Source organism: Xyrauchen texanus, chromosome 27 (genome assembly GCF_025860055.1).
Source record: "Xyrauchen texanus isolate HMW12.3.18 chromosome 27, RBS_HiC_50CHRs, whole genome shotgun sequence".
NCBI classification, from domain to species: domain Eukaryota; kingdom Metazoa; phylum Chordata; class Actinopteri; order Cypriniformes; family Catostomidae; genus Xyrauchen; species Xyrauchen texanus.
This window is the reverse complement of record NC_068302.1, coordinates 32,303,312-32,315,504: the sequence shown is the minus strand read 5'-3', so window position 1 is coordinate 32,315,504 and position 12,193 is coordinate 32,303,312. Positions and strand designations below refer to the sequence as shown.

The following is a 12,193-nucleotide window of genomic DNA, read 5'->3' as shown; positions in this document are numbered from 1 at the left end:
GGTTTCACGTTTTTAAAAAACATATATATATATATATATATATATATAATTACACCAATAAGCCACAACATTAAATCCACCTGCCTAATATCATGTAGGTCCCCCTCGTGCTGCCAAAACAGCTCTGACGCGTCGAGGCATATGGACTCCACAAGACCTCTGAAGGTGTATACAATTGCGATGAAGAGGTGTACGTGGTCTGCAACAATCTTTAGATAGGTGGGATGGGCCAGGACCCAAGTTTTCCCAGCAGAACATTGCCCAGAGCATCACACTGCCTCAGCCGGCCTGCCTTCTTCCCATGGTGAAGCATTTACATATTTCCATTGATCATGGTATACTGATCAATGGAAATATTCCCCCTGGAATCTATGCCCCTGGCACACATTTAAAGCCTATCTCTCAAAAATTATAAGGAACAAATACAGGGATTTCTAAAAGTGGTGTGGACATAGTGGTGTGCTCTGGATATAAAGATAGCTAAATTTCAGTTTAAAGCTGCTTATAATGATGCCCAATGCATGAAGCTGCCCTCTAAGTGAACCATACGATTGCTATTGCTAAGAGACAGACCTCACAATGACTCAGTGAGGCCAGTTAACTTGAGCAGAGGAATGGACCATGTCAATGTATAAGCAGGGAAATGCAAACAGTTCTCAGCAGCCTATGAACAATTAGGATGTGTTTGTGGCAGTGAGGTCAGCCAAGCATAAGCAATGGGTCAAAACTCTGGTTCAAATGACAAGGCAGTGGGAAAGTGAAGCTCTTTATAAGCACAAAGGCTTTTTAGGTATGACAGCACCATTACCTGTGTGTGTGTGTGTGTCAAGATTTTGTAGATGGATGTGTTTTCTCATTCACATTAGCTCTTACTGTCTTCTCCTCTACCATCGAAAATGTAAGTCATTTGTTTTTGCCTTTTCTGACTGATTGCTTCAGTTATTCCGAATGACTGGCCTGAAATATTCATGCAGATTTTCACTCCCTTCTTGACGTATAGCTTCAGCCATTTTGGATTTGAGCCCCTCACACTGTGTTTGTGTATGAAGAGATCCGACATAGTTTAGAAACGCTATATTACAGGCTTACACAAAATCTGTATTATAACATTTGGCAACACTTTCTATGAAGCTCATAGTTATAATGCATGTAAATGCAATACATTTGAAAAGATATAGAAATGTTCCATGTTTCCCAACAGGGTGTAATTTAAGTGGAACGTAGGCCATAGACCTAATGGAAATACATATTTAAGCTTGCAAATATATGAAAGAATATCAGTAGGGTACAATCGGGTATTTTAAGGAAAATTAGCTTCTTCTGGTCATGAAGTGATTGAAAAAATGCATTTTGTTTTGTTGAATATTGATGGACCAGCTTAATTTGTGTAAAAAGAAATAATAAAGGAACGTTGTTTTGATCATATATATATATATATATATATACATATACACACTGGTGGCCAAAAGTTTGGAATAATGTACAGATTTTGCTCTTATGGAAATAAATTGGTACTTTTATTCACCAAAGTGGCATTCAACTGATCACAATGTATAGTCAGGACATTAATAACATGAAAAATTACTATTATTATTTGAAAAAAAAATTCTTAAACTACTTCAAAGAGTTCTCATCAAATAAATCCTCAATGTGCAGCAGTGACAGCTTTGCAGATCCTTGGCATTCTAACTGTCAGTTTGTCCAGATACTCATGTGACATTTCACCCCACACTTCCTGTAACACTTGCCATAGATGTGGCTGTCTTGTCGGACTCTTCTCACGCACCTTACAGTCTAGCTGATCCCACAAAAGCTCAATGGGGTTAAGATCCATAACACTCTTTTCCAATTATCTGTTGATCTATGTCTGTTTCTTTGCCCACTCTAACTTTTTGTTTTTGTTTTTTTGTTTCAAAAGTGACCTTTTCTTTGCAATTATTCCCATAAGGCCTGCACCCCTGAGTCTTCTCTTTACTGTTGTACATGAAACTGGTGTTTAACGGGTAGAATTCAATGAAGCTGTCAGCTGAGGACATGTGAGACATGTACTTATTCTCTTGTTATGTTGTACATCTGGGCCTCCACATCTCTTTCTGTCCTTGTTAGAGCCAGTTGTCCTTTGTATTTGAAGACATTAGTGCACACCTTTGTATCCTTTGCCTTTGAAGACTATACTGTACACCTTTGTATGAAATCTTTTGTTTTGGCAATTTCAAGCATTGTATAGCCTTCATTCCTCAAAACAATGATTGACTGAAGAGTTTCTAGAGAAAACAGCTTCTTTTTTTTTTTGCCATTTTTGACCTAATATTGACCTTAAGACATGCCAGTCTATTGCATACTGTGACCAATCAAAAACAAACACAAAGACAATGTTAACCTTCATTTAACAAAGCAAATATCTTTCAGCTGTGTTACCATTGTCAACTGTGATATAATGGTAAGTGATTTTCTACTACCAAATTAGCAATTTAGCATGATTACTCAAGTATAAGGTGTTGGAGTGATGAGTTCAGCAACAGGGGTGGGGGTTTACCCCAAATACTATCCAAATTCTATTGAGCAGTTATTAAAAACTGAGTTAATAACCTTGAACAAAACAGACAATTTTAAAGAAGTATTTTATCTAAAAATGTATGTGATAATTTCAGTGATTCTCATTAGCTACATAAATTTGAAAAATGATTAAATATTAGATAAAATTACCTCAACATCAAAGTTTAGACATTGCACGCAATGATCTCATTGATCAGGTCTATTTTGCAATGTAAAGTGACAAACAGGTGGTAAGGAAAGTACTGCGGTGGTTTTTGTTGCTGTTAGTGTTTTGGGAGAAAATAAAATCAAAGGAGAATTTTAGCCCTGTTGCAACCTAGAAGCTTGACTTGACATGTCTTATAACCTCTTAAAATATCTAACAGATGGTTAAAAGAAGACATTGATTTTGTGACTTAAAGCATAACTAATAACACAAATATGAACAGATAATAACATCTGCAGATAAACTCTGATGTTGGTCATGTTTTAATACATAATGTATACCCAACTATAATTTATTATAATTGTGATGACAATTATTTAAGTTATAATATATTATAAGGCATATTATAAGACATCAGAAATGAATTATAATGAATGTGTAATGCCTTTACAATGCATTATAAATATGGGCTTCATAGAAAGTGTTGCCTAATATTTTGGTGAACAACAGACAATTTGTTGATGCTTATTGACCTGAGATTATGAAGAAAGGATTTAAAAAGGATTTTCTTAACCATAATTCAAAATTACTTTTGCTGCTTTGCAAAATAAGCACTCAACAAGACACCGGAGAAATATTATTATTTTTATTTTTTAAATCAAATACTTTATTAGAATGAAATTCATAAACACAAAGCATGAATATAACAAAACATTACAGACCATTTTCTTTAGATTTAAGCCATTTTCAAGCATTCAGATTTGAACAAACAACTAAGCTGACTATCATGACAATTAAAAGCATTCATAAAATATAATACAAGCAATCACTTTATCAGAATGAGTACAGCTCAGTGAAATACAATTTCTGTTCTCATAATAGGCAACTCCAGAAAGCAAGGCAAAGAAAGTAGTTGGTATTCACCAAAGCACTGAAAAAAACAATAAATGTAGCCGGAGGGATAATTTACAGTTGATGTGTTTTCTGTGCTGTATCTCACAAGTGAGAATTAATACTGAGAACTTATCCACAGTCGTCGAGTCCTATCATTGCGTAAAAACTCATCAACAAATATCTGGCGGATTGACAATATTGTAGTTCACAATGTCTGCTAGAACATTCTAGGCAGTGATGCATACCTTATGCATGTCCCTGTGTGTTTAGTATTCCCTGACTCAATGGAATTTTCTGTCACCTTTCACTTGATTCTTCCCATTTCCAGTATTATTCCCTTGATGCCTGCTGGACATTCCTTCAAATGTGCTGAAAGACAAAACGGAGTGTTTCGTCAGAATAAAATATATTGCAAATAGTGCCTCTAAGACAGTATTGAACACTGGTTCTCAACCAGAGGCCTCTGGGGGTACAAAATTACTTAAAACTATTTTAATTAAAATGATTAAATACTTGTTAAAAAAATCAAGATACAGGTCTACAAAATATCAACGGACAGTTGCTGATTAAGTAGGACTGACACTGGTGCCTCCTCATTTAAATATTGATATAGTTTTAAATAATTTATTATAAAAATAAAATGGTGCATGTTGCCTCTGAGGATAATGACAGCAAAAATGAACACAAAACCAGCACTGTAGATGACATTTCATTTGCTTCCTGTTGTGAAACATGTAATTCCATTATGCACCTGTTAATGTGTCCTGTTAACTTGCTCTCATCTATCAGGTTGTTGAGCTTGTAGTAATCCAGGAAGGTCCGGGCCACATTTCTACCCAGCTTCATGTCTGTAAAAGGGAGATTAAGGGGCCTTGCAGCTCACTTTACACCTCTGAGCAATATACTGTGACCACACATCTATAAAACCACACAGATAATATTTCTACAGGGAAAATTTAAATGTACTATGACCCTCATTAAACATCCTTACTAGTGATCGACCAATATATATATATACAGTATATGAGTGTTTTTAATGACTAATGTTGATACCTATACCAAGAGAACAAGTTGACAGATGGATGATACAGATTATAATGCAGATAGCAAATAAAATGTAGGAAATAATTGCTAAAATTAAATGAACAATGATGTTCCACAATATTTACACTTAATTCCTGTAGCTTAAATGGTAGAGCGTGGCCCTAGTAATGGGTTCAATTCCCAGGGAATGCACTGTACTGATATAAAGCATAGCTTGAATGAACTATATGTTGCTGTAGTGTCTGCCAAATGCATAATTGTAAGGCAATAGTCTTTTGTCATTGTAAAATCAGCACTGTGCAAGCATATAAGAGTCAAACACCTTGAGCCCACTTCAGCAACCAGTCTCTGTATTCCTAAAGAGACAGTCGACAACAAAGCAATATCAGACTGCTTCCTAGGCCCAGCACTGTTAGAATGCGGGATTCCTCTGAACCTCTAAATCTCTGTTCAGATGTGCCACTACTAATTGAAAAATAAATATACAAATAAATGTAAGACTGATTTTCTCCCATCTCGTACCAACGCGACCATTTGCAGTAAATAACTGGCCAATACCCAGCAGAGCAATGTGGAGAGTAAATAAGCGGGACAGCCGAGCCAGCACTCAGCTTCTCGTGAGAATATATCAAACGCCTCTCAGTCAAGTCAGCCAAAAGGAAAAAAAATGCATCTCATTCCTGCAGTTACTTACAGATGGAGCTTTATTTAAATTCATGCATCTACTCCACAACCCGCCCAACAAGCCCTTCCTCCACCATGCCCACGTTACAGAGAACATCAATTACCAAAAGCACTGCATTAAAGAGCTGAGGGCACTTACAATGCAGCTGAAATGGTGGGTGCCGTTTAACACACACAATAACCACATACTAGTCAAATATATAATCATTATCCTTTCACTTAAACTCTATATATTTTAAGATTTTAAATAAAAGCATGATCCAGCATGATTTAGATTTAGTTCTCAATTATTGGGTTGCGGGTCTGTTCTGGTAGGGTTGCAGACAGCATTAAAAAACTAATTGCTAAATGCAAATGGTAAAATACAACTATCCATATTATTGTGCATAGCTCAGATAGCAAATAAATAGACTTCTACATTTTTAAAAGGGAGGAGAAAATGCTTCCCATCGGTTACAAAGCCAGTATTTGAAGGGTTTAAGAGCAGAAACGAAGCTTATAATTTTAGAAAAGCACTAATTATTCTTCTGTTAAAACTTGTGAGCTATCTGAACTGTGAAGGTAATTGTTACATTTAATTTTAAATAAGGGAAAACTAATTATTTTTCTTTATTGGCAAACATTTGTTAACCATAAACCTACATAAATCCTGTTAGACTTCTCTTAAAACAAGACTTAATAGCTTGTTTAAAAGATGTATTTTTACTGGAAAACAAGACAAAAAAAAACAAGTATGAAAATATATAATTTTTTTGTGCAGTGTAATATGACCATAATTTCGGCAAAATAAACAGGCCCTCAACATGACCTTGATTAGCAGAGAGGTCACATGCTTCTGGTACCTTGTTGGATTCCTGAAGCAAAACCCCTCATTTAGAGCATGCTGTCTGATGGTGTGCTATAGACAGTGGTAGATCTCTGTCTTGTAGGACACTGGCTTAGAATAAATGTTCCATCAAGATCTGATAAGGAGCGTTTTCTAGAAATGCGTGTTGTGGTGAACCGGAGCCGCTCTTTAGAGGCCGCACACTGTTGATGAACGAACACAGAGGTGTTATTTTTCACCTTTGGCTGTCAGCCCTCTGCCGATGTTCTGAGATGACATGTCTGACTGACAGAACTGTTTGAGTGAAACAAGAGCCCTGGAAGAAAAACAAGGTAGAAGGCAATTCAGTCATTTTTTATTTTTATTTTTCCAATCTCTTCCAACAGTCAAAAATGTTTCTGGCCACATAAATCCAGAGGCCACAGCTAGAATCCTATTATCCAAAGCAGTTAACTCATGAACAATCTATCGTTGATGTGAACAGGCCAACCAAAGGACTTTGTGTCACGCCTCGTGCATGAATGATATACACATGCACACGTACGCACACACGAAATGACATTTCAATACATTTTCTACTTTGATTTACTTGTTCATTACTGCATTATTTATAACTGATTCAATCTCCAAATGGACACTGGAAATAATAATTGTATTACTTTGTATTTTTGTTTGCTTGTTTTCCAATAAAAGTCATCCTTGAAACAAGAATATTTACTTGAGAAGTAAAATATTAAGTCTTAAACATTTGTGGTTTATGCTTAAAACAAGGAAAAAAATTATTTTGAAACATAAACCATTAGATTTCTCTTAAAACAAGACTTAATATTTTGTTTAAAGGATGTTTAGATATTTTTACTGGAAAACAAGACAAAAAACTGAAAATTATTTTCAGTTGTTGTTGTGTAATAGGACAATTTATTACGAAAAAAAAAAAAGAGTCAATGGGGTAAGAAAAATAAAATTAATTGTTCATTTTTAAAATAAAATTAAATTTTAAATATGAGAAAACAAGTAATAATTTTTCTTTATTGGCAAATATTTTATAATAATAAATTATTTTAGATTTCTCTTAAAACACGACTTAATATCTTGCTTAAAGAATGTTTCATTTTTCCTGGAAAACAAGACAAGAAAACAGAGTAAGAAAATGATTTTTGTGAGGTATAATATGACCATTTCTCAGCTAAATAAACAGGCCCTCAACTTGACCTTGATTAGCAGTGAGGTCACAGCATCTATATTTAAACTCCTCCATTTGAGCTCTTGGATCCAGCAGTTTTTTCATCACCCTCCTGCTCTTATGGCCTTGACAACCACTGCAGTGTAAGGAGTCATTCTGGGCTCAATTCCTCACCCAGCAGGCTGATGGGAACTCTCTCCATGACCCTTGTCTTCACACCCCATCTGGCCAGGGCAGCAAACACTGCAGCACTCCAAAAATAACTGCTATTTTTGGATACCGGGAAGGGAAAATTGCACGATTCACTTTGAAAGGATGATATGGCATGACAAGGCATTTCTGTTATTTTTCTAAACTTGACATGACTGATTAACACAGAGCATGAAAAAATAAGAAAATGGTGCAAATGTTCACTTGTTGTAAGTGAACCCATATTTAATAATGGGTCTTTTTTTTTATTCTTAACCTTGCATAGTTTTGTTCATGGTTTTCGGGGATGTCACGCAACCGGTCCATGTTGGCATCTGCCTAATTTGGCAAGCTTCTACGAAGTGACAGTTGAATTTGTACCAAAATACTGTGGAGCTTGACAGAAGTTGATAAGCCTATTTATATAGCACTATTATATTGCATTTTATAATTTGCATTTTGCATTGCTTTCCCCTGATATCCAAAACCGTATCAGAACCCATTTCTGGTTCACGACCCCTCAGTTATGAACTTTTAGTCTAGTTTATGCCTTTAGTGTTATGAAGTCTGGCAGAAGTATCAACACATTTGCCTCCACAAATCTTTCTCATACGTAACATCTCTGACTTTGTACAAGTTTTGTGCTTCCCTTGATAAACAGTAACTCTTCCAACCAGCATGTGTTTGTGCTCTCGGAGCCCTGGCCGAAATAACCCACGACCCTGCCGTGTGCAGATGGCCTCTCTACTTGTGATGTCACATCATACCCATTAATAACAGGAAATATGTGATAGAAAATCTGATGAGGAAGAGGGGAAGACTTTATCAGCATCACAGCAGCGAGACTCTCCTGCTCTCTGATTGGTTGTTGGACGCAGCCCAGCAGCAACCAAAATGGCTGGAACAACCTGGAAGCAGGAGGAAATGCTAGATACTGCCAGAAACATGGGAAGTGGCCTGTGGAGGGGTGGAATTTTCCAAAACCTTCACCATTCCACCTGGACAGTAGATGAGAGTCGTTGCATAATAATGACCCATGAAGGTTAGGCATCACGTGTAGTGAAGTCACAATTTTAAAAAACAAAACAGATCAGGTTTCACCTTTAATTAGATCCAAGAGAAACCAAACAAGTTAGAAGTAAAAAATAATCATAAATGCACATCAACTGCTACTGTGCAACCTGTCTACAGCATAATTATTATGTACAGGGGTGTACAAAATACAGACAAATTATAATTCATTATGGGTGCTGTGTAAAAACCTAATTCAAAATCACAGAACCTTGACAAAAACATACTTAAATAAAAGTAAAAAAGTTTCCACATTTAATTGTATTTGGGTATTGAAAAGAAAAAGTAAACTAGACCCATGATAATGAAGTTTCATTTCATCTTTTGAATATCTTCTATATACAGTGGCAAGAAAAAATATGCAAACCCTGGAATCATCTGGTTTTCTGCATTAATTTGTCATAAAATGTTATCTCATCTTGTAATCTTTCATGTTTTTATTGAACAAATCCCAGGCCAATACACGTTCACAGTGCTGTGTAAAAAGTAAGTGAACCCTTGGATTTAATAACTGGTAGATCCTCCTTTGGCTGCAATAAGCTCAACCAAACATTTCCGGTAATCACGGATTAGACCTGCACAACTTTCAAAATGAATTTTGGACCATTCATCCTTACAGAACTGCTACAGCTAGCCAACACTCTTAGGATGTCTTGAGTGAATGGCTCTCTTGAGATCAGTTTATTGGGTTAAGGTCTGGGCTCTGACTGGGCCACTCAAAAGGTGGATTTTCTAAGCCATCCTGTAGTGGATTTACTTCAGTGTTTACAGTCATTGTCCTGCTGCATCACCCAACATCTACTGAGCTTCTACTATCCTGTAGGATATCTTGATAAACTTGGGAATTCATTTTTCCCATGATGATGGCAAGCAGTCCAGGTCCCGAAGCGGTAAAACAGCCCAAAATCATAATGCTCCCTTCACTGTACTTCACCGTTGGGATGTTTTAAAGTTGGTATGCAGTGCCCTTTTAAGACATACATAATGATAGGTGTTCTTCCAACAATTCAACCTTAGTTTCATCAGTCCACAAAACATTTTCCCAGAAGCATTGTGGAGTGTCAAGGTTGTCTTTGGCATAATTCATGTGCACAGTTCATTATTTTTGTTGGAAAGCAGCGGCTTCCTTCGTGGTGTCCTGCCATGGACACCATGCCTGTTTAATGTTTTCCCTATAGTAGACTCATGAACAGAGATGATATCCAGTTCCAATGATTCCTTCAAGTATTTAGCTGTCACGCTAGGGTTCTTTTTTTTACTTCAATGAGCATTCTGCGGTCTGCCCTTTGAGTCATCTTGGCTGGACATCCACTTCTAGGGAGAACAGCCACAGTACTAAACCGTCTCCATTTATAGACAGTTTGTCTAACTGTGGACAGATGAATATCTAAGCTTTTCGAGATGACTTTGTAACGCTTTCCAGGTTTATGCAAAGCAACAATTCACTGAGATTTTTATTTTTTTTGTGAGGCATGGTCCACATCAGCAGATGCTTCTTGTGAATAGCAATATCAAAATATTTGAGTGCTTTTTATAAGTCAAAGTAGCTGTAATCCATACCTCCAATGTCGTTTCATTAATTGGATGCCAGGTTTGCCTGACTTCTGGTTCACATACTTTTTCCAACCTACACTGTGAATGTTTGAATGATCTATTCAATATGTACAAGAACAATACTATAAATGATGTGTTATTAGTTCAAACAGATTGAGTTTTTTCATTATTGTAACAGATGAAGATCAAACCAGATTTTAAGACAAATTTATGCATAAATGCAGGTAATTCCAAAGGGTTTATACGCTTTTTCTTGCCGCTGTTCACGAATGAAAATACAGCGATTCAGCACATTGCGGATTTATGGCACTCTTATTCCGTGTCATTGGTGCATGTGAGGTTTTTAATGTGATCAGCATACACTCAGATCGTTGGATCGATTGTCATTTTTGTTGCAACTCAAGGACGAGTCTCCAAGGGGCTGATGAGATGAGAGGGAGATGGACGTTTCCATGGGCCAACAAATAATTTGTTTACCAGGTTGTGTATCTGCACATAGCCTCCGTAACAGACAAACAGACAATGATGCCCCAATGACAAGGAGCAAGGCACACTGGTCTGGATCTGGCCATGTGCTAACAAGCAGACAAATTAGGGACAAGACTAGCATCAATACAACGGAGTGACAGGCCTGTCACAAAGTGCCAATTAACAATGCTAATTAAAACAGTAAACAAGAGCACATGAAGCAAGCAGGCATTGTCTCCCCAATGCTTAAATGCCCAGTAAGGACCTTTTGTCCCTCTTCTGTAGGACAAAACAGAAGTTAACTGCTTGAGAGGGATGCAAAACTTGGGCTTTAACTCTGGCAGTGTTGGTGCAATTCAGAATTGAATTGAGAATGCCTTTCAAATTTAAGGAAGTAAAATGGAAATAAAATGGGATTAAATTCAAAGAAAGGCTTTAAATGTAGCTTTTAATAATGCATTTAATTTTTTAGGATTAATTGCCCATGAATAAATAATACACACAACATATGGGCTCTTTTCAGATATATTAGATAATATAATACAAATAATACTATACATATAGAGAGAGGGAGAGCAGGAATAGTATATGACCCAGGTCAGACTTAAATGTCCTGAGCATCTGCATTCTGGCTAAAATATACATATCAGACCATAAAAATACATAATTAACGTAATTATCTTTGGATGCAAACACATTTTTTTAACAGTATTGAATTTCTTTTAACTGCAAATCAGTAATTTCCACTTCCTGTCATTCTATCTTAAATTTCAATATAACATCCTTTGGGGCATTGGATATATCAATTCAAATTCCAACTCATAAATTAAAAGGGAGCCAATTCTTTAATTCTTAAATGTGCCCAACCCTGCTCTTGGCAGTAACCCGAGCAGCATATTTTAATAATGCTTCCAATGGCACGGGATGCATATGTATTTAATCAAATCCATTTCTCAATGTAAACGAACACTCTCTCTCACACACACACACACACACACACACACACACACAAACACACACACACAGTTGTGTTTCCATGTTTTATGGGGACTTTCCATAGACATAATAGTTTTTATACTGTACAAACTTTATATTCTATCCCCTAAACCTAACCCTACCCCTAAACCTAACCCTCACAGAAAACTTTCTGCATTTTTACATTTTCAAAAAACATAATTTAGTATGATTTATAAGCTGTTTTCCTCATGGGCAAAATGTCCCCACAAGGTCAAAAATTTTGGGTTTTACTATCCTTATGGGGACATTTGGTCCCCACAAAGTGATAAATACACGCTCACACACACACACACACACGCATCTAGACAGCCTGCAACTCACACGATGACACTTGGCAGAGCACTCGCTGCCATTTTCCCCATCAGAGATGGCTCTGTTGTAGTGTTAATAGGCAGGAGATGACCATGGGCAGAAGGGCTGAGATAAGCACTCTGGTCTGAAGTATTGGCTTTAAGAGCAATGCAGAGGTACACTGACTGGATTGGCCATGGGCTTCATCCGACTGTCCCACACAATCAAACCCATTTCATGCCATAAATCTCTCAAAGACCAGAACACGTCC

General features: G+C 36.7%; 1 protein-coding gene across 1 annotated transcript in view; it reads right to left on the bottom strand.

Moving 5' to 3' along the window:
- Window positions 1-3,426: 3,426 nt before the first annotated feature.
- The window catches only part of agbl4 (AGBL carboxypeptidase 4), a 503,648-nt gene continuing 494,881 nt past the window's right edge, over window positions 3,427-12,193 (bottom strand). Inside the window, exons 12-13 of the mRNA XM_052095121.1 lie at window positions 4,347-4,443; window positions 3,427-3,964 (exon numbers count right to left, since the gene is read on the bottom strand). Of these exons, the coding sequence (XP_051951081.1) occupies window positions 3,877-3,964; window positions 4,347-4,443 (185 nt within the window). The 3' untranslated portion in view covers window positions 3,427-3,876. The remainder of the gene's footprint in view (window positions 3,965-4,346; window positions 4,444-12,193) is intronic.